The sequence below is a fragment of the Pristis pectinata genome, chromosome 17 (assembly GCF_009764475.1).
Source record: "Pristis pectinata isolate sPriPec2 chromosome 17, sPriPec2.1.pri, whole genome shotgun sequence".
Taxonomy (NCBI): domain Eukaryota; kingdom Metazoa; phylum Chordata; class Chondrichthyes; order Rhinopristiformes; family Pristidae; genus Pristis; species Pristis pectinata.
In genome coordinates this window covers 23,638,751-23,661,350 of record NC_067421.1, presented here as the reverse complement: position 1 = coordinate 23,661,350, position 22,600 = coordinate 23,638,751, and the positions used below count along the sequence as shown (strand labels likewise).

The window sequence follows — 22,600 nt, the reverse complement described above, 5'->3', positions numbered from 1 at the left end:
GTTTGATTTGCTTTATTGTAAATCATAATGCATGACATCTCTAAGGTTTGATTTTTAAGAAACTATGAATGTTGAAAATAAGGTTTAAAAAAAAAGTGTTGAAAATGCAAGTAGCAATCATGGTCTGAAAAGAGACACAAGAGACTGCAGATGCTGGAATCTGGAGCAACAAGCAATCTGCTGGAGAAATCCTGCTTTTTTTTAAAAAAAGAAATGTGGAGAGGCAGATGAAGTAAGGTTGGTGGGGGGTAGTGTGGAGATTGGAGAGTGGACAGCTCTTCACTCTCAGTCCTGATCCAGGGTTTTGACCTGAAACAGTGATAATCACTTTCCTCCCAATGATGCTGCTTAAGCTGCTGAATTCCTCCAGCAGATTGTTGCTCTGGTCTGAAAAGAAGTTAATGGTTTAGGTTAAGAGGGTGACACTTGGATTATGACAAATTGCCTTTACCTGAAATTTTGACTTTTTTCTTGCATTACTGTTTATGCAGTGTATTTCTAGCTCTCCTGTTCATTCAGTGCATGCTTTAATACAAAAGGACATCTTACCTTTTTTTTAGAATTATTATCTAAAAATGAGAACTCTTTACCACTGGCTTTATATTGTGTAAGAGGACTATGTTATTTGGAATAAGCAAATTTTTTACGATAAGCAGTGATCTTATCTTTTAACCATCTTAAAATTTTGCTTGATTTGTCCTGTTATGTCAATTTAATTTTTCCCCCCTTTCTGTTAGTTATATTTTTAAGGATTTCCATTTCTGTTTAAAAATTGTAAAACCTTTTAGTGTGCCTATATTTAAGTTCCTATTTATGCTGGCTCTGAGTTTTAAGCATTACCCCCATAGGTTTACAAGACCAACTAATTAAGTTGTTGATTCTTGCCCAACAGTGATTTCTATGAACACATTAAATGTTTGTATGCTTTCTGAAATACAACACACTCTATGCTTTATATTCTTTATACTTTTATTCTTTATACTTTTATACCTGTATTAAGAAAAAGAGGATAACTACGGAGAGGGCAGGTTCATTCCAGGGTAAAGGAGTGAATTTGTGCTTGGAGTCAGAGCACATGGCTGAGTACTTTGCATCTGTATTTACTGAGGAGAAGGATTTAGAAGATTTGTGAAAGTAGAGTGGGGCATGCTAATGTGCTAGAACATTTTGACATTAAGGAGGAGGTAGTGCTGGGTCTTCTGAAAAGCATTAAGGTGGATGAGTCCTCAGGGCCTGATGGCATATATCCCAAAATATTGAAAGAAGCAAGTGAGGAGATTGCTGGGGCTTTGACAAAGATCTTTGTGTCTTTACTAGCAACAGGCAAGATCCCAGAGCACTGGAGAGTAGTAAATGTGCCTTTTCAATAAGGGAAATAGGGATAATCCAGGTAACTATAAGCCAGTGAGCCTCACATCAGTGGTAGGGAAGTTATTGGAGAGGTTACTGAGGGATAGGATTCATGTACATTTGGAAAGGCATGGCCTGCTTATGGATAATCAGCATGACTTTGTGCGGGATATGTCATGCCTTACAAACTTGACTGCGTTTTTGAGGAGGTGAGAAAGGTGCTTGATGAAGGTAAGGTCGTGGAAGTTATCTACATGGACTTTAGTAAGGCATTTGATAAGGTCCCTCATGGTAGGTTGATTCAGAAGATAGAGATGCACGGGATCCAAGGTGAGTTGCAAGTTTGGATTCAGAACTGGCTTTCCCATAGAAGGCAGAGTAGGGGTGGAAAGTTGTTATTCTAGCTGGAGGTCTGTGACCAGTTGTGTTCCACAAGGATCGGTGCTGGGACCTCTCTTGTTTGTGATGTATATCAATGATTTGGATGAAAATGTAGATGGGTGGATTAGCAAGTTTGCAGATGACACCAAGATTGGTGAAGTTGTGGACAGTGTAAAGGATTATCAAAGATTACAGCGGGATGTAGATCAGTTACAGATTTGGGCAGAGAAGTGGCAGATGGAATTCAGTCCGGGCAAGTGTAAGGTTTTACACTTTGGGAGAAAGTATACAGTTAATGGTAGGTCCCTTAATAGCATTGAGTTATAGAGGGATCTTAGGGTCTGGGTCCAGGTCCATAGTTAACAGAAAGTGGCTACGCAAGTGCATAAGGTGGTGAAGAAGGCATAGGCATTCTTGCCCTCATTGGTAGAGGTGTTGAGTATAAGAGTAAGGAAGTCGTGCTGCACTTGTATAAAACTTTAGTCAGACCGCACTTGGAGTATTGTGTGCAGATCCGGTCTCCCCTTTAGGAAGGATATGGAGAGGATCCAGAAGAGGTTTACCAGGATGCTGCCTGGATTAGAGGATATAAGCTACAAGGAAAGGTTGAATAAACTTGGGTTGTTCTCCCTAAAGTATCAGAGGCTGAGGGGAGACCTGATAGAGATTTTTATAGTTGTGAGGGGCATAGACAGTCAGAGTCTTTTCCCCAGAGTAGAAATATCAAACACCAGAGGACATGGTGTTTGATATTTCTACACCATGTAAAAATATGTAGAAATATTTTAAGGCAATGTGAGGGGCAAGTTTTTATACGCAGAGAATGGTAGGTGCCTGGAATAGGTTACCAGGGGTAGTAGAGGAAGCAGGCAGTTTAGTGGAGTTTTTTTAAGGCAATGTGAGGGGCAAGTTTTTATACGCAGAGAATGGTAGGTGCCTGGAATAGGTTACCAGGGGTAGTAGAGGAAGCAGGCAGTTTAGTGGAGTTTAAGAGGCTGATAGATAGACACGTGAATCTGAAATGAATGGCGGGATATGGATGATACACAGGAGGAGGATTTTAGTATAAATTCGCATCAAGATCACAACATTGTGGGCTGAATGGCCATTCAGTGCTGGACTGTTCTATATTTTAGACTGTTCTATACTGTAAACTGTTCTGAGCCCACGATGTTGATGTAAACAGGAGCTACAATTGGTAAAGAAATGATAACCCTTATGCACAATGTTAAATTCAGGTGGATTTATGTACATTTCATAAGTTGCTGAAGAGACAGATAGTGTTCTTATATAGCTATTGATAAGGCTTGATATTTTCAGTTTTTTATTTTTGGCTCAGTTTGAGAGCAATTTCTGGTTCTATAGTGTTTGGCAAAATTTTCTATGAAATGCCTCAAAATTGAAATTACCAATAATAATAATGACAGACTAGTGCAGATTTTACCATAGTTATTTCTTTGGTTTAAAAAAAACTTTATTTTCCTTCATGTTATTGAGAACTCCTTTTGCTTTCTACCCCTGACGCACCACACCACATCACTGATCAGTGCATCCAACAGACAAAGGGGATTGGTACAGGCAAGTATTATGAAAGCCATGTGCAGCATTCTTAAAACAAAATTAATGGAAATGTAAGTTTTGTATGGTTGCCATTTATTGGCAGCGCGTGTTATAATGGAGACAAATATATTTCTTTTTTTTCCTCAGGTAGTTCCTTTTGAGAGTGTTTTGTTCACTTTTTATTATTAAAACTGAAAAATAAAATCCCACGTCATTGACGAGCTCTGCATATGCCTCTTGGCCTCTTCTCTAGTTTTAGTGGGATGTGGAGCTCATTAGGATTATTGCTTCAAAATAATGGAGAGAAAAGAAGCTTCAAATGAAAATAAATGCCTTTCTCCCTGTATATATAAAAAAATACTCACAGTAAGATGAGAATGAATGCAATCATTTTTGAGAAGAAACAAAATTAATTAACTTTGCCAGACAATTAAGTGGTGGCTACTTTCCCTTTCTTCCTATAAAATCAGATTTATAAATGGAAAGTGATCTTTCTAAGTGTTTTGAATTGGATTCCACCTTCGGATTTTATCTTAAGATCTTTAATATAAGCCATTCATTACTGATTTTAAAAATATAGCATTTGCAGTGTGGTTTTTAATCACTGATATAAAAATATTTAGTGTAAAACACATTTTAAGATGGTGTTAATTGAAGTTTTTTCTCATGTTAGGATAAAAAGTCACAAGAGATATTTAATAACCTGCAAGAAGATCTGGCACTGATGAGGTGTGTTCCTTCTGTTTCTGTTAATGTTTTTTAATTTTTTAAAAATTTTGTTTACAGCGTGGTAGCAGGCCCTTCTGGCCCAACGAGTCCGCGCTGCCCATTTTAAACCCAAATTAACCTACCCGTACGTCTTTGAAATGTGGGAGGAAACCGGAGCACCCGGAGGAAACCCACGCAGACACGGGAGAACATACAAACTCCCTACAGACAGCGACGGGAATCGAACCGTGCCACCCTAGATGAAAGAGTAATTTACTTCATTTGGCTATGTTTGTTCAAAGCAGAATGGTAGAGATATACAAGGTGTGGATATAATTCTTCCATCCTAATTACACTGTTGTTTTCCATTAGAAGTGATGTTAGGGGTAAGTCCAATGAATAAAAATATATTAGCTCATTTTAAATTACCTTTTGTATGGTCCCTTTACAGTAAAACTCTCCTTGTGAAGCATCTTTGCCTGATAAAGTTACTGAGGTTAGCTTTAATTTATTAGGACCTAACTTTTTAAAAAGGATTGGGTAAGAAAGAAATGCAGAGTGATCTGCTCTAAACTAGATGATCATTATAATAAGACATTTCCATACTCCCGCTCCATGAAAGAAAGAGCTCAAAAGGGACTTTGGATTTTTTAAAAATTAAAGTCAAATTAAAAGAATAAAATGACCTTGAAGATCTTAAGATATATATTACATAGAATTAACAGCACAGCAATGCATCATTCAGCCCAGATGATTTCTCCTGGTACTGATGATTTTCCTGAGTAAAGGTAGATCAGTTTTACACATTAACTATGGTATATTACCATATAATTTCATCCATTATGGTACTTTTAACTAAATTCATATCAGCAGTGGTTATAATAAATATCTTTTTATCACAGTTCTGAAAGCTTTTGAGTCCTGACCCAGGTATAGTTATGTCATAGAATCACATAATACAGGATTTCATTTGGATCATTGTAACATGTGGGTTAGTTGAAAAGGCTATACATTAGTTTAATACCTTCCACTTTCTCCAGACATTCCTGCAAATATTAATTTCAACATATTGTTCTATTTCTGCCATTCCTTCAAATCAGAACAAATATGTGGATGGCATTTACCATATAGTTCTTAATGCAAGTGGTTGTTGTTAATATGCAAGAATATGCAGCAAGTCTTGGAAGACTTTTGCTTTGGAAAGGTTAGGTCTGCATCATTGTCATATCTGGCCCTGCAAGCAATCGCCATCGCTCCCTGCACTGCTCAACTGGACCCAGCCCCCTGATTGTTGTGGCTTGGGGTGGGGGGAGAGCAGCGAGGGCTAGGTGGTGTGCAGGTGGGGAAGACGAGGCATGTGAAGTGCCCCATTCCCACCTGACAGGAGATATCTGCAGCCCCGCAGCAGCCAGCAGATCCATCCCGCTGGTCTCCCAAACACTCGTTCGTATGTACAAGGTGTCCATAAGTCAGGTGTTCATAACTGGTGAGGACCTGTACTTTTTGTCAACAAATGCACAAAATGTTACCACACCAATAAACTCTGCATGGATATATTGAGATTACATGCTCGTAAATTGTTCTGTTATTCATTTATTTACTATTCAGGAATCCAGTTGGATGCATCTGGATTCCCTATCAACCACATTTAAGCAATGGCTAACATATTGAGCAACATTGCATCTTTATTTCATGCCTCAAATCAAATTAATTTTTTTTCTTCACTTGTACATCATAATTTTAAAGGTTTTGATAACTTTTGTTTTACTGGTGTGTTTTTTTTTGGCAGAGCTATCTACCTACTTCAAGTGTACCCAGTTGATCACAGTGCAAAGTTACTTTTCGCTGTTGCTACAGGTCCATCTTCTGTATGTGTCTCCTTAACATTTGGAATTTTCATTAGCATCACGTTTGTTCTTTGGAAGCTACTTGATTTAAACATAAGTTTAAATGAAAATCTAAATAACCAACATAACAACTTGTCTTTCTGTACTACTGCCTTTATTATGTCTTGTATGAGGAAATGCTGTTGCCTCAAATGATTTTGCGAAACAGATTATGGACAAATTATATTGAGAGAACAAAAATAACTAAATGAAGTGAATGATTATGCTTAGAGGGTAAAGCATATAAAATATTCCAAGTATCTCTTCTGGTGCAGTATTGGGTTGTACTTCATGACTATTTAAAGTTTTATGCACAGTTACTTTCCTGTCATAGTGATATCAGGAGATTTGCACACAAAAAAGTATTAAAACTCATTTTCTTTTGAAGTCAAAAATAAATGAAATGAGAAAAAAATTTAAGCATGTATCTAGACACTGTATTACTAAGAACATAGAACTAATATTCATTTTAACTTTATTTTCCCCAGCAAAAGAAAATAAAAAATAGTTATGTAATTGGTGCAGAATCCACAGGCACTGATCTGCTGCTGGCCACTGATGGTCTAGTCTGTTGAAATGAGCTTAAGCTAACTTTTAACCACTAATTCTTAATATAAATATTGCTTTGAATGTCATACTTATGTTTGTTAAACAGGCATATTGCTGTTATTTTTCTAGCCTTTTGGTGGTGCCCAGCTGACATTTAGTCATAGAAGCCGTGCTTTGCAGTGCCTTCTTCACATTGCAGACAGTGAGACAATAGCAAATGTCATTCAGAAATCAATTCAACACATCAAGTAAGTTGCTATTGAGGTATTTGATAAATGCCTACTAATGAAACTAGTAGTTCAAGCAATTAGCATTCCTCTGCATAAACTGTAGTAAAATGTATTTCCAAGTTGTCTTTTACTTCACAATATTAGTCTCTCTTTCCGTTTTCATGTGGTTTAGAGTCTGTAGTTCTAAAATACGTTGAGTTGCTGCTGCTAGCAAAGCAAAAATGATTTTATTGAAAATGGAAAAGTAATTTCCTTTCCTCTTCTTCTCACATCCAAGTCTTTGGCTTAATGGGTAAATGGGTTGTCTTTTGTGGTATTGAACAATATAGCTCAAAACTTCCCATATTTTATCTTTGGTCTTTGCTAAATTAGGTTTACACCATGGTAGGACTAAGGCAGTAAACTTTGTAATCATTAGAGTTTGGTGGAGAAAACGATAAGCAACAGATCACAGGATTATTCCATCAAGGGACTGTATCATCACATATGTTGGATATATTCAAGCAGACTTGATTGCGATGGTCCCTGTGATAGAATTGTCTGTTAACAATGTTGAGGAGTACACCTTAAGATGTTCACATGGGTGTACTATTGAGTGTAGTTGATGAGCAGAGGAACATTATTACTTGATGTATTTTAAAGCAATCATGATTAATTGTAATATTTTGGGTTCTATGTAAGTTAATTTGGAAAATTTCAGATTTTAATCACAATTAAAGTAGCAGTGTGCAGTACAGAAATATTCCAGCAAAAGTGAACTATGTCATTAATCAGCAGTAATACAATAAAAATCATTACTATGAAGGAAATGTTGTTTAATTATAGTAATAAATAATCTCATATATGTAGCTAATTATAATAAATATAATTTGAAATTGTTCTTCTAGGCATTACCTGAAGTATTGCATTTATTTGGCTGAATTTGAAATCTTGAACATACCATACACCATTGAGTCATTCCACAACAGTCCCAAAGAAGGCATGATCAAAGGTTTATGGAAGAACCACAACCACGAGCCTAGAGTTAGTACAAAGATTAATGCACATTTAATGAACAAAATACACAGTAGCTCTCCTAATAATCTGCCTAGAAAAAAATGTCTCTGGATATGTATTATTTATCTGTCATGTTATGTACTTGCACTTAGTTCTCTGATCTTTCTGAGAGCAACATGTCAGGCACTAGCACTAATGATGCAAAGACCAGAAGTTCCATCAAACCTTCTGTACATTCACAACCCTTTTAGGCAGTGAATTACAATCCCACATTTCTCTTTCTGTGGAAACATTCTACTTCCACTCTTCTCTGATTTTTTTTTGTTACCAAAAAACTTAGTGTCTCTAGTTATTGAGCATTCTACCAGGAAAAGTGGGTCGTTCCTCTGCAATCTGTGTAAGCCTCTCGTGATTATATACACTTCAGTTATATCTTCCTTTCAATGTTTCAAAGAAAACACCGCAATCTAGTCAGCCTCTAGGTATGATTCTCCAATCCAGACAACAGCTCTGCACTTCTCCAGGCTGAATTTCATTTGCTACTTCTGTCCCCACCTGACCAGTCAATGGTATCTAGAAAATTTTATCTATCAATGACACTGCTGATTTTGGTATTGTTGGCAAACTTTTTAATCATTGCTCTTAAATTCAAGTCCAGGTCACATGTATGTATCAAGAAAAAGTGGGGATCTAATATTGAGCACTGCAGAACACTACTGCTCATAGCTTTCCAGACACTAAAACTCCTATTTATCATTAATGTTTCCCATTGAACGAATTTTTAATCCAGTCTGCTACTTTCCCTTGGATTTCAATGGTTCCTCCTTGTCGGACTTTGTCAAATACCTTAGTAAAATCCATGAAGACTTCATCAAAAGCATTATCCTCATCATTCTCCTCAAAAAAAAATGCGATGAACTTTGTTAGTCAAGATCTTAGTATAATAAATTTATACTGAATCTTGATTAACATGTGCCCCTCAAAATGCTGATTTTATGTTGTTTTTCAGAATCTTTTCCAATAATGTTAAGCTCACCAGCTGGCACTGTATCCTTTTCTCTTTTTTTTCCAGCTATACAACATTAGTTACAGGCCCAATGCTGTACTTGAAGTTGATCAAAGACCTTTGAAAAATTATAGAACCTATTCTATTTCCTGCCTTGTTTTTTTTTAGAGTCTGACATGTAATTTATCCAGACCTGGTGATTTTATCCATTTTTTTTTAAAGATACTAGATCCCCTTTTGCATGCTTTGTGCATTATGTGAAGTACCTCATTCTTCCACCTTAATATCAATGTCTGTATCATTCCCACTCTTTCATGAAGACAGATGCAAAGTGTTGATTTAGAACAATACATATCTTTTGCCTCCACCATTTTGATCTCTTGCAGGACTGACTATTATCCTTTTTTCCCTTCCACTATTTTTTTTTAAACTTTTTTTTTCTTGATCATGCCTGTCAATATATTTTCCATTCAACCTTTTTGACTTCCTAAGTACTTTCCAGTTAAGTACTTTTGCTGCTCTTGAGTGCCTTTTATAGCTTACATTTTCAATGTGCAACTCTCAGTATTTGTCATAAGCTTCCTCAGTATCCATAAAGGTCAAGATATGGGATTTCTACCTTTTCTTTTATTGGGTACATATTTGGCCTGAACCCCCACTATCTCATCCTCTTTCTGTTCTGACACTGATTTTCTTTCAAAAAGCTGTTTTCAATCCTCTTTTGCTGAACTATATTTTTCAACCTGATAAAAATGGGCTTTTTCCCAATTGAAAACTTTTGCTTCTGTCGTATTCCATTACATCCAACTGAATTATGATCATTGCTTTCATAATAATACTCTACTGCCACACTTTTCATTTGCCCAGGTTCAATTCCCTATAACATAAGACCAGTATTGCCCCCACTCTTGAGCCCTAGTAATCTGTCAAAAATACTGCTTTGCTCCTTTTCTCTCCAAATTTATTATAATAATGTTCCTTTGAAAACACTAGGTAGAAATAGTGTGAATTTTTATCTTTCATCTTACTGATTTCGATATCTGCTCTATTTAAATCAAACATTGAACTATACTGTATTGTAACTCATTGTAAAGGAAACATAGGAACAAGAATGGGAGCAAGAGTGGGATATCTGGCCCTTCGAACCCGCTCTGCTATTAATTAATCCTCTTTCCTGAATTTCCCATGATTCCCTGAATTCCAAAAATCTTTCTCAACCTATGACTTTGACTCTGTGACTCTGAACACTCAGCTCTCTAATGGTAAATTTCAAAGATTCTCAACTCTGAGAAAAGAAATTCCTCTTCAGTTTTAAATGGGCATTGCTTTATCCGGAGATTATGATTCCTAGTTCTAAGTACATTTAGATGTGATAAAAGTTTGGTTGTTAGTTATTTACATTTAGCCAGGTATTTTAAGAGAGCATCATAATGTCTAGGCATTGACTTCTTAAGAAACTCTAATAAACGGCATTTCTTTTATTCAAAGGCTGTTAGATTGATTACTGAGTTGAGCTTGGAGTACAAGGTGTATGACCCACAACTATGGAATGGAATACTACAGAAATTACTGGCTTTTAATATGGTGAGTGAATAGTACAGCTGAGTCCTTGTGCATACATATCCAATAAAAACAAAGTACTCCAAATGCATTTACTAAATTAGAGTCATAGTGTCACACAGCAGGCCCTTTGGCCCATGATGTCTATGCCAGCCATCATGTACCTGTCTATACTAATCCCATTTCCCAGCATTTGCTTTCTTTGCCTGAGTATTTCAAGTGCTCATCTAAGTACTTATAGACACTTTTGAGATTATTTGGGATTCAATAGCAATTTACATTTGCATAACATCTTGAAACACAGAAATTCTTTACAAAGCACTTTCAGGAAAAGGTTTTAAGTCATTGAAAGAGAAACTAGGAAGGGCAACCAAAAGCTTGGGTGAAATGATGGAATCCTTATAGGAGCTATTCTGTGAAGGTTTCAGTGCCAAAATTACAAGCAATCAGTTTAACCTTTGGGAAAGCGGTGTAAAAAAAAGTTAAGGGAGCAAATTCCAGGCATGAAGGAGAACAAGTGTTAATTTGTTAAAGGCCGATAGACCAGCCATGTTTGTCTAACCAGATTTTTGATGATGTAACACAAAGTTAATGAATAGAGTGCAATAGGTGTCATCAGTACATATTTTTAGATGGCATTTTAAAAAGTCCTTGGCTGATTTGGAAAGTTGAAGACTGTGGAATAAAGAAATCGTTGACAGAGTGTGGACTCAAAACATTGGCTTTACAGAGAGAAATCATATTTTACCACTGCTCTCTGATTATCTTTCAAACTCAAAGGTGACAGACAGTGGTGTTTAACCCAGAGTTCAGTATATCTGCATATGTGTAGGTAGGTGAACTTTCATGGAACAATGATGTTGTGGCCATAACAGAGACTTGGTTGAGAGACAGAGAGAGACAGGAATGGGTGCTTAATGTTCCAGGGTTTCAGTGTTTTAGAAACGATGGAGAGGGAGGTGAAAGGGGGTGGGGGAGGGAGGGAGGGAGTTGCACTACTAACCAGGGACAATATCACTGGTTAGTAGTGCAATCAGAGGGGATATAATGGAGGGCTCGTCCACTGAGTCTATATGGGTAGAACTCAAAGATAAGAAAGGTGCAATCACTCTGATGGGATTATTCTACAGACCCCCAATAGCCACCGGGACATTGAGGAACAGATATGCAGGCAAATTAGAGAAAGGTGTAAAACTAATAGGGTTGTTCTCATGGGGGACTTCAACTTCTCTAATATAAACTGGGACCTCCTTAGTGTAAGAGGTTTAGATGGGGCAGAATTTGTTAGGTGCATCCAGGAGGATTTCTTCAATCATTATGTCGATAGTCCAATGAGAGAAGGGGCATACTGGACCTGATCTTGGGTAACAAGCCTGGCTGAGTGACTGACCTTTCAGTGTGAGAACAGTTAGGGAACAGTGACCACAACTCCTTAAGATAGCTACAGATAAGGATAAGTATGGACCTTGCTGGAGAGAATTAAATTGGAGCAGGGCAAATTATGGGAGCATTAGGCAGGAACTAGGGAGAATTAATTAGTAACAGCTGTTTTTAGGCAAGTCCATATCTGACATGGAGGGTAGTTAAAGACCAACTGCAGAGAGTACAGGACAGATATGTTCCAGTAAGAAGGAAGGACAAGAATAGTAGGGTAAGGGAACCTTGCAAGTTGAGAGAGGTGGTAAATTTAGTCAATTAGAAAAGGGAAAGGTATGTAAAGCTTTGGAAGGTAGGATCAAACAGCACTTGAGGATTACAAAGAAACCAGAAAGGAACTCGTGAAGGGAATTAGGAAAGCTGGTGGGGGGGGGGGGTGGTCATGAAAAGTCCTTGACAAGTAGAATTAAAGAGAATCCCAAGGCATTCTATAAATGCATCAAGAGTAAGAGGATAACTAGGGAGAGGGTTGGACTGCTTAAGGATAAAGGAGGGAAGTGGAGGAGGTGGGTGAGGTCCTTAATGAGTACTTTGCAACAGTATTTATCAAGGAGAAGGATGTGGAGGATAGGGAGATCAGTGTAGAGCATGCTAATATGCTAGGGCATTTCAAGATAAAGGAGGTAGTGTTGGGTCTCTTAAAGAGCATTAAGGTGGATGTCCCCAGGGCCTGATGGGATATACCCCAGGTTATTGAGAAAGGCAAGAGATGAGATTGCTGGGGCCTTGACCAATATCTTCGTGTCCTCGCGAGCCACAGGCGAGGTCCCAGAGAACTAGTGAGTAGCTAATGTTGTTCCATTATTCAAGAAGAGAAACAGGGATAATCTTGGTAACTATAGACCCCTGAGTCTCACGTCAGTGGTAGGGAAGTTACTGGAGAGGATACTTAAGGATAGGCTTTATGAGCATTTGGAAAGCCATAGCCTAATTAGGGACAGTCAGCATGGCTTTGTGCAGGGCAAGTTGTGCCTTACTAACTTGATTGAGTTTTTTGAGGAGGTGACGAAGGTGATTAATGAAGGTAGAGCTGTGAATGTTGCTTGCATGGATTTTAGTAAGGCATTTGACAAATTCAAGGTCCCTCATGGGAGGCTCATCCAGAAGATTAAGGTGAATGGGATCCAAGGTGAATTGGACATTTGGATTCAGAATTGGCTTACCCGTAGCAGACGGAGGTAGTGGTCAATGGGACTTATTCTAGCTGGAGGTCTGTGACTGGTGGCGTTCCTCAGGAATCCGTACTGGGACCTCTGCTGTTCGTGATGTCTATAAATGTACATGGATGAGAATGTACATGGGTGGGTTAGTAAATTTGCAGATGATACGAAGATTGGTGGTGTTGTGGATAGTGTAGAAGGGTGGCAAAGGATACAGCGGGATGTAGATCCGTTGCAGGTATGGGAGAGAAATGGCAGGTGAAGTTCAACCTAGCCCAGTGTGAAGTGTTGCACCTTGGGAGATCAAATGTAAGGAGACAGTACACTGGTAATGGTAAGATCCTTAACAGTGTTGATGAGCAGAGGGATCTTGAGGTTCAAGTTCATAGCCCCCTGAATGTGGCTACACAGGTTGATAGGGTGGTAAAGAAGGCATATGGCATGCTTGCCTTCATTAGTCGAGGCATTGAGTTCAAGAGTCAGGAGGTTATGCTGTAGCTTTATAAATCTTCAGTTAGGCCGCATCTTGAGTATTGCATTCAATTCTGGTCGCCCCATTCTTGGAAGGATGTCAAGGTTTTGGAGAGGGTGCAGAAGAGGTTTACCAGGATGCTGCCTGGATTAGAGGGCATGTGCTATGAGGATAGATTGGACAAACTTGGTTTGTTTTCTCTGGAGTGGCGGAGACCTAGGGGAGATCTGATAGAGGTTTATAAGATTATGAGAGACATAGATAGAGTAGACAGCCAGTATCTTTTCCCCAGGGTTGAAATGTCTAATACCAGAGGGCATGCATTTAAGGTGAGAGGGGGAAAGTTCAAAGGAGATGTGCGGGGCAAGTTTTTTGTTTTTACGGAGTGGTGGGTCCTGGAATGCGCTGCCTGGGGTGGTGGTGGAAGCAACTACAATAGGGGTGTTCAAGAAGCTCTTGGGTAGGTACATGAATGTGAGGGATAAATGGTAGGATATAGACATTGTGTAGGCAGAAGGGATTAGTTTAGTTGGGCATTTTATTACTAATATAATTGGTTTGGCACAACATTGTGGGCAGAAGGGCCTGTTCCTTTGTTGTACTGATCTATGTTCTAGCTTCCAGGCTCTGCCTTTATATTGCTTTAATGCTATTCTAAATATATTTTGCAACACTAAGTATAGTACTTTTGTTTAGAGCAAATGTATGGTTTTTTACTAAAATTCGCTAATTGTTTTTTTTTACAGACCAACTACTTGAGCAAAGTTTTAGAAGCGGTCACTGCAATACTCTCTTTGTGGCAGGCATGTATGATTTTTGCTTTGCAAGTATAGTTGTGGACCTATTGCCACATTAAGATTTAACAGTGATGAGATACCATTGATGATTGGCCATTCTTTATGTAAAAGTGAAAAATGAGTTTTAGGTACTGAAGTTGCAAATGTTAACAATTTGGCTATTTCAATACTACCTATTTTCAGCTTCAAAAGAAAGTTTCTTTCTTCATATTACAAACTCTTAAATGTTCTTCTTAGTAATAGAAGCACTGCTTTTTCACCCAATGTTGAAAAGTAAATTTATTTTGAACAGATCCCCAATTTTACCAGAGCATGGCGCAGTGTCATACTTGCACCTTTCCTTTCAGGTAAGCATTTTTTCTTTTGAAGAGAACTTCCATCTTTTTAAATCCAATTGGAGATGTGATTGTTAGAATCAGCCTTTTGGAGTTGTTTTGCAGATGTTGCAACATTGACTATAATGTGTAGGTGATGATGTATTAAAATTAATACAAAGTATATTAGATCCCAAAATCAAATTGAGTAAGTGAAGATGAATCTGTGCTTGGTTAGTGGTGTAGTAAAATCATAAAGTGGTGTTCATCTCCAGTTGCAGGAAGAGGTATAGTGAAGACTCTGTTATGAGCCCTTTAGATTAATGTAAGCTTTTGAGGCATGAGAGTTGGCATGGTAGTTGGGATTGGGTGTTACAGCATGTCTATTAACTTGGCCAACTTGATGGGCCATGATAAATAACTTTTAAAAAAAAATCATGTGTTTTGTGCCGCATCATCCAGTATTGAAGGTATGCCAGTATTGAAGGTATGCCATTACCATGGTACACTGGAATGTACTGCTAAGAAATATGTATGACATGGCCAAAAATAAGAAGGAAAATGCAGTAAAGCACATGCATTTTTCCTGAGTGGACCCATACTAGATTTGGCTTAATGCTTTGCTTGGCCCAAAGAATCCAAAGGTTGAATGAACCAACCAACCAGCCAGGCTGGTCTGGTAAACTTGTACTTCTCTCAACCATGTTTGTCACTATACAGTTGGTGTGTTATGGCTATTTGATAGATAAAATATCTTTTGAAAGGCTTTCTCAATGTGCTTTGCCTTCAAATCTTGAGGAAGTACCATTTAAGACTGAGACCACTCCCTGTTCTGAAAGAAAATGTGCAACTTTGAAATTAAATATACATTTTTAATTCTTTATCCAGCCTCGTGTCCACCAAGTCCAAAACAACTGAAGGCTTGTTATGAGTCATTTGTGCTCTTGATCAAGTAAGTGCTACCAAACAAAAATCAGATATTATGCCTAATTGCAAATTAACTTTTTTGATCCCCATTTTAATGTTTTAGCCCAAAAAATTTAAGTCATCAAAGTAAAGTTTTGGACTAAATCTAGGAATTCATTTGATATTTATGGAGCCTGCTTACTCTTCTACAGTGGGGAAAATCTGGTGGGAATTGACTGATTAAAAATAAGTCTTGAGACCCGTATTAATGATGCAGTTGCTTATAGAGATGCTAGCTAATAAGTTGCTGTATTTACAGACAGGCTTGTTATTATTAGTCTGGGAAACGTGTTCACTAATTTTTTTTTAAGTCAAACCAGGAATAATTTAGTTACCAGTTGACTAGCACATCTTGGGATGAGGGAGGAAACTAGAGTTTCAAGTAAAACCCACACCATCCTGGGGACAAGGTGCAAATTCCGCACAAACACTACTGGAGATCCATATCTTCAATCACCACACCTTTGTGGTCGAATCTATCAAGTCAGGCACTTAAAAATAGAAAGTCTCAGGAAGACTGGTTAATGCAATCAGCCAACAATTGGTTTGCTGGCACAGACTCGGGTCTTTGCTCACTTGGATTTAACCTGCATCTCTTTGGGGTCTTCTTGATTACTTCTGCACTGGGCAAGATTTCTCTACACTCGACCAGCACCTTTTGGGGTCCCTGTGATAGCTCAGCCTTCAATTCAGCCTTCATGGTGTCTGCTGACAAAATTCAACACCAGCCTCCATGAGCTGCACCTAGTTGCCACTGGTATAATTTCTTGGCTTAGAATATGTCCTAATGCTAATTAAAATAGAAAATTATAGTGTCAGTTAGTCCCTCAAGTGGAACTCTTGCATTGACTCAGAAGACCATGTCCTAGAAAAAGAACAGTTTGATATTTCAGTGAGTTCAAGAAATGGAGGTCCTCAAATTAGGACAAAGCATAAATGTTGAAATATCAAAGGCATGTACAAAGGGAACTGCAATTAAATGGGTGAATTTTAATCTGCATATTGATTAGACTAATCGAACTGGCAAGGGTATTATGAAAGAGGAATTTGTGGAGTGCATCAGGGATTGCTCCTTAGAGCAATATGTTATTGAACCAATCTGGGAAGAGGCTGTTTTAGATTTGGTCACGTGTAATGAGGTAGGATTAATAAGAAATCTTGTAGTTAGGGATCTTCTAAGTAGTAGTGATCAAAACATGGTGGAATTCCAGAGACAGTTTGAGGGTGAACACCTCTGGTCCAAAGGTGCACTCAATTTAAATAAGGGCAATTACAAAGGTACGAAAATAGAGTTGTCATGAGTTCATTGGGTAAAGGAACTAAAGGAAAGGTTAGTAGATGAGATAAGCAGTAACAGATATTTAAGCAACTATTTCATAGTACTCAGCAGAAATTTCTCCCAATCAGGAAGATTGTGATTAACATAGGAGGTCAAGGAAAATATTTAATCAAAAACTGGATAGTGGCAAAACTTAGTGGTATACCAGAAGACTAGGAATTTTTTTTAGGAACCAGCAGTGGGAGATTAATGAGGAGGAGAAAATTGATTATGAGATTAAACTGGCAAGTAACATGAAAACAAACAGTAGAAGCTTATATGGATATACAGTATAGGGTCATGGAGTTATACAGCACAGAAGCAGGCCCTTCACCCCAACTTGACCATGCTGACCAAGATGCCTACTGAGCTAGCCCCATTTACCTGCGTTTGGCCCATATCCTTCTAAACCTTTCCTATCCACATGCTTGTCCAACTGTCTTTTAATCATCGTATTTGTACCACCCTCTACCTCTTCCTCTGGCAGCTCAGTCCATATACCCACCATCCTCCAAGGAAAAATTTGTCCCTCAGGTCCTCTTTAAATCTTACCCCTCTCACCTTAATCCTATACCCTCTAGCTTTAAACTTCCCTATCCTGGGAAAAAGACTGTGACCATCCACCTTATCTATGCCCCTCATGATTTTGTAAACCTCCATAAGGTCACCCCTCAGCGTCCTTCACTCCAGGGAATACTGTCTCCATCCACACAAACTGCTGGAGGAACTCAGCAGGTCAGGTAGCACCTATGGGGTGGGGGTGGGGGGGGGGGGGAGATGAACCGTTGATGTTTCCGGTTGAGACCCTTCATCTGATTCCAGCATCTTGTGTCAACAGTCCCAGTCTATTGAGTCTCTCCTTGTAACTCAAGCTCTCCAGTCCAGGCAACATCCTTGTGAATCTTTTCTGCATCCTCTCTAGCTTGATTGCATCCTTCCTACAGCATGGCAATCAGTACCGGACACAATACTCCAAGTGTGGTTTCACCAATATCTTGTGCAGCTGTATCAGTGGGATTAATAATGAAAAGCAAGGAAATGGCAGATAATTTAAACAATACTAGGCATTAGTCTTCACATTGGGGAACATTGGATAGCAGATGGGCTAGTTTCAGATAGCATGGAAGAACTTGTAACCAACAATCCCTATCCTGATGGACAAAGTATTGGATAAGTAATGGGACGAAAAGCAGATAAGTCATGGGACCTGATGGCCTACACCAGTGATTTTTGAAGAAATTGGCTGCAAAGATAATAGAGCCATAGGCTGAAGTTTAAAAATTTAGTATTCCAACAAATTAGAAAAGTGTAAATGCGACTGCCTTATGTGAAAGGAGACAAAAAGTGAGAAACTACAAACCACTTAGCATAACACCTGTTGTTGGGAAGATGCTGGAATCTAGAATCCTGGAAGAAACAGCGCTTCACTTAGAGAGACTTGATGCAATGAAAACAAGTCAACTTGAATTTATGAAGGGCAAATCATGTTTGACAAACTTTTTCAAGTTCTTTGAGGATACAAAAGCAGAATCAGCATAAAGGAGTCGATAGATCTAGTGTATTTGGATTTCCAGAAGGCATTTGATAAGGTGTCACATGAAAGGCATGTTAACATGGAGTGAACAATGGCTATCACAGGGTCAAAAATAAACTTTTTCGGTGGTGTGCACCAAGGATCAGTTCTTGCCTCTCAATTATCTTCTATCTGTATTAATGACTTGGAGGAGGGAGCTGAGTATAAGATGTCCAGATTTGGTGAGGACACAGAACTACATGGGAGAGCATGCTGCTGCACTGAAAATATTTGGATGCTGCAACAGGATATACACAAGTTGAGTGGATGGGCAAAAACTTAGCAAGTAGAGTTTGATCTAGGAAAACATAAGATCATGCACTTTGGTAGGAGGAGTCAAAAGGCAGATAACTATCTAAATGGAGAGAGACAGCAAGTGACTGTACATGGAGGTATAGGTGCTCTTGTGCATGAAACAAAATGCTTGCAGTTGCACAAGTATTTAAGAAGGCAAATAGTATATTGAACTTTATTGGTCAAGGGTTGGAGTTTAAAAATAGAGTATTGTTACAATTGTATTGAATTATTGTGTACAGTTTTGATCCACTTAATTAAGAGAAGATATACCAGCATTAGGGACAGTCTAGAAGAGATTCACAAGGATAATTCCTCAGATGAGAGTATTTTTCTATCTCCAGTGGCTTAAAAAAAGTTAAATCTGTATTCTTTGGAGTCTAGAGGAATAAAACATAAGATCCTAAGGAGGCATGATAGGGTAGATATCAAGATGTTTCCACTAGTGGAAGAATCTCTAACATAATTACAAGATGAAGGGGTAGTGATTTAAAATCTCTTCTCGTAGATGGTGGTGAATATCTGGATCTCTATCTCGGAGGGTTGTGGAGATGAGATCACTGGGGGTATTTAAAGAGGGGGTAGATATTTCTTTGAAAGATTGGGGAATTGAGGTCTACTGAGAACTGACACAGAAGAGTAATTGAGGCATGAAGTAGATCACCCCTGATCATATTCAATTGTGGGGCAGGCTTTTGAAGGCCCAGGTGGCCTACTCCTGCTCCTATTTTCTTGTGTTTTTGTCTTGTTGAAGTGGTTCTACATTACCAAGGACATCATTGTTATCAACAAATATTGGGCCACATTGTGCTGGATCCAGTCTGCTGCTCATAGTTCCTGCATACCTGCTCTAACCTGAACCAGATGCAGAGGATGAATCTCACTGGTCCTCCACTCCCTTGTACCTCAGCTTTGGGCATCAAAACACAGTGATCCTTGCAAGAACTCCTCATACAACCCTGCTTTTGACTCTCATTTCTGTGCCACAGCACTCCACCTTGCAATAGAAGGAAGATGCAACAAGCAAGCTGATCAAGAAGAAACACAGCAAATCGAGCTTGTTTCAGTTTAGCAACCTTTGTTTTCCAGCCCATTAACTTCATGTCTTCAAAATCCACACCATTCTATGGTTCTGTCCAGGATTTTAATTATTTGAAGTAAATGATTTTCTTTTTAACAAGGTTAGTTGTAAAACACTAAGTTTATTTTAAGAAAGTTAAAGAAAAGTCAAATTTCTTTTAACAATTACTTGTTGCTTTCCTTGCCTGCCACAGGCCTAGAATCATTCTTGAAATCAATGGGGTCTTGTATCTTACACCAAGTCTGATGTGGCATAGGGAATAATTGGCATTTTCCCTGGCATAATGTTAGTAAATCCCAGCAGGACTGAGCTCCACTGTTGGAATGCATGTGGAGTATATTACCAGTGTCATCTGTCACTTAGTATGTCTTGGGCTTATTTGTTCAGCAGCACCTGGACTGGTTAAAGATGTAGGATTAGGATCATGAGAAGCTGAATGAGAAATGTGTTGGTGCCACCTGAGAAAAGGCGGTGAAGTCTTGTTCCTTGCAGATATGTCTGGAGGAGGTATAAATAGAAGAGAAAAATGAAACACAGCTGGAACTTTGAGATACAAAACACACTAGTAGTTGGAAATGTGAAATAAAAGGGAATACTGGAAATCCCCAGTAATGTAGGGGGCATCAATGGACAGAGAACAACTGCATCAGAACTAGCCATTTCTGACATGAGCAGGCAAGACTGGTTACCTGAACTTATTGAATTCAAGGTGAGTCCTGAGGGAAAGTCAGCTGCTATTCCCTTAACTTTGTGCTTTGTTAGAACTATACAAGAAGCCAAAGAGAGACATCAGAGTGAGAGTAGTACAGCAAATAAAAGCAGAGTGCAAGCTTACAGAAGTTGTTTTGCAGAGCAATCACCCCATCTGTATTAGATTTTTTTTAAATGAGTGGCCCACATTGTGAGCCCTGAGTGGTTGAAGTAAGTTGCTGCTTCACCCGGAAAGAGTTTTTGGGTCTCTGGATGCAGGGAAGGGAAGAGGTAAAAGGGCAGGTTCAAGTTCAGGTTTATTGTCCTGGGCGTATGTATACAGGATCTAAATGCCATGAAAATTAGCTTTTTCCAAGAGCAGTGTATTTCATTACAAGACGAGCACAAACATAAATTAACATAAATTAAACATGCATGTGTGCAAAATAAACATAACGAAGCTAGTGCAAGATTGAGAGAGGAAAAAAAGGTGTTGCTTTCCTGTGGTTGCATAGGAAGGTTCTGTGAGAAGGGGAGTGGGTGTTGATAGAAAAGTGAACCAAGGAGTTGCAGTGGGAACAGTTCCTTTGGAATGCCATAGAGAGAGGGAAAGATATGTCAGGTGGTGTTGACATCATGTTGAAGGTATAAGTTACAGAATATGATGCGTTGAATGTGGATGTTGGAATGGAAGGAGAGGGCAACAGGAAACTTATTAACCCTTGTTCTATGTAAGAGAAGAGGGGGTGAAAGCAAAAGAGTGGGCGATGGAACAGTCTCCACTGCAAGCACTATTTTGTTAACAGTATGAATGTTATCATTCCAGACAAATCTTAATGCATTTTGAAGTGTAAATATGGCCAAGGCACTGTGTGCTTATAAAAAGTCCATATTCTTGTATGTAAACTGACAAATGATTAAATAAATGGATGAATGTTTCTGCTGTGACGTATTGATTTTATTTTATTTTTCACTTATCTAAATAGATAACTCAATTTTCTTATTAAGGTGATGTTAACTTGTTTGGTGAAACTCTTTATACCAATTATTTTCTGATCCTAAAGATGTCCTGTTGTACCTGATCTTGATCTCATTGGCATTGCAAAACAATATGTTCAGCTGGAGTTGCCAGCCTTTGCTCTCGGTTGTCTTCTACTTATCCCTTATTCGGAAAAAAAGAAACAACAAATACAGGTACGTGGTTTTGAAGCAATAGTCATTAGCAACTTGCAGGATATTTGTTTTTCAGCAAAAATACTTAAATCTAAGGAATAATGAATCTGGAAAAAAAAACAGGGAAGACTCATCAGCTTAATGTGATTGTGTTGTTTAATTCGATTTAGATTGGAGCTGTTGAGTTTATTTTATGTTTCTAATCAATTTGGGTAATAGAATTGAATGGGATGTCATATTACCTCTGCCAAGTGGACATCTAAAAGGAAATGAACCTACCTTCCCTTTTAGAAGTATTAATGAATATGCACGTTTCAGACATTTCCTTATGATGTTCAAATAATTGTTTTTAATATATATCTCCTTTTGTAGGGATTTCTTTTGTCAGTTGATTCTGTGACCATTTTGCAGCAAGTTGTTGATCACATGACAACTGGAGAGGTTGCAGGATATGCATCCAAGGTAAAATATTTTATTGTACAGTAACAAAGTGTGCCGATACTCAGTGTTGCCTCTGTAAAGATTAAATATCATTATTGTTTTGGGTATTATCCTAAGAATATGAATAATTAGATAAGCAAATGTGTCAGTCAATGTTTCTTATTTTTTTGAGAAGTATGTTGTCAGAATTCTAATATTAAACTATGCAAAACATATTACTAAATGGATTAGGGATCATGGTGAGGACATTACTCCACTGAATTTTTGAGCAGTATCAAACAGCATTAATGGGAAAGATTTGATAGAGCTGGGAAAACGTAGTATTTGGGACCAAGTTAGTGGTTGCAAGTAGCAAGCAGCAATTGGGTGTCAATAGCAGGTTGGGCTTTGGTGTCGCTAGCATGCAGACACTGGGCCTCTGTGTCAGTTGTAAGCAGGGACTTGCCTTGGGTCAGTAACAAGCAGCCAGGGCTAAAGATCAATAATGCACATGTGGAGCACTGGAAGATTTTGACTTTAAACTTTGCAAGAATTCAAAAAGTTGTGAATAAATGATATGTAAAGACCCTTACCGCCAGTTCATCATTGATGAGTGTAAAATATTTTAGCATTATGTTAGTGATAGGATGATTTTTAGCCTGGTTTGTACTGATTTTGG

General features: G+C 38.3%; 1 protein-coding gene across 5 annotated transcripts in view; it reads left to right on the top strand.

The window, feature by feature from the left end:
* kntc1 (kinetochore associated 1) overlaps window positions 1-22,600 on the top strand; it is a 100,845-nt gene that overhangs the window by 71,326 nt on the left and 6,919 nt on the right. For 2 of the 5 annotated variants that reach the window (XM_052032449.1, XM_052032450.1), the window contains exons 52-61: window positions 3,965-4,020; window positions 5,789-5,867; window positions 6,564-6,682; window positions 7,552-7,687; window positions 10,155-10,250; window positions 14,042-14,098; window positions 14,385-14,439; window positions 15,295-15,358; window positions 21,393-21,522; window positions 21,874-21,963. In XM_052032449.1, coding sequence (XP_051888409.1) covers window positions 3,965-4,020; window positions 5,789-5,867; window positions 6,564-6,682; window positions 7,552-7,687; window positions 10,155-10,250; window positions 14,042-14,098; window positions 14,385-14,439; window positions 15,295-15,358; window positions 21,393-21,522; window positions 21,874-21,963 — 882 coding nt within the window. Of the gene's footprint in view, window positions 1-3,964; window positions 4,021-5,788; window positions 5,868-6,563; window positions 6,683-7,551; window positions 7,688-10,154; window positions 10,251-14,041; window positions 14,099-14,384; window positions 14,440-15,294; window positions 15,359-19,546; window positions 19,653-21,392; window positions 21,523-21,873; window positions 21,964-22,600 lie in introns of those variants that run through there. The other 3 variants (XR_007957705.1, XM_052032452.1, XM_052032451.1) reach the window with 3 other exon arrangements.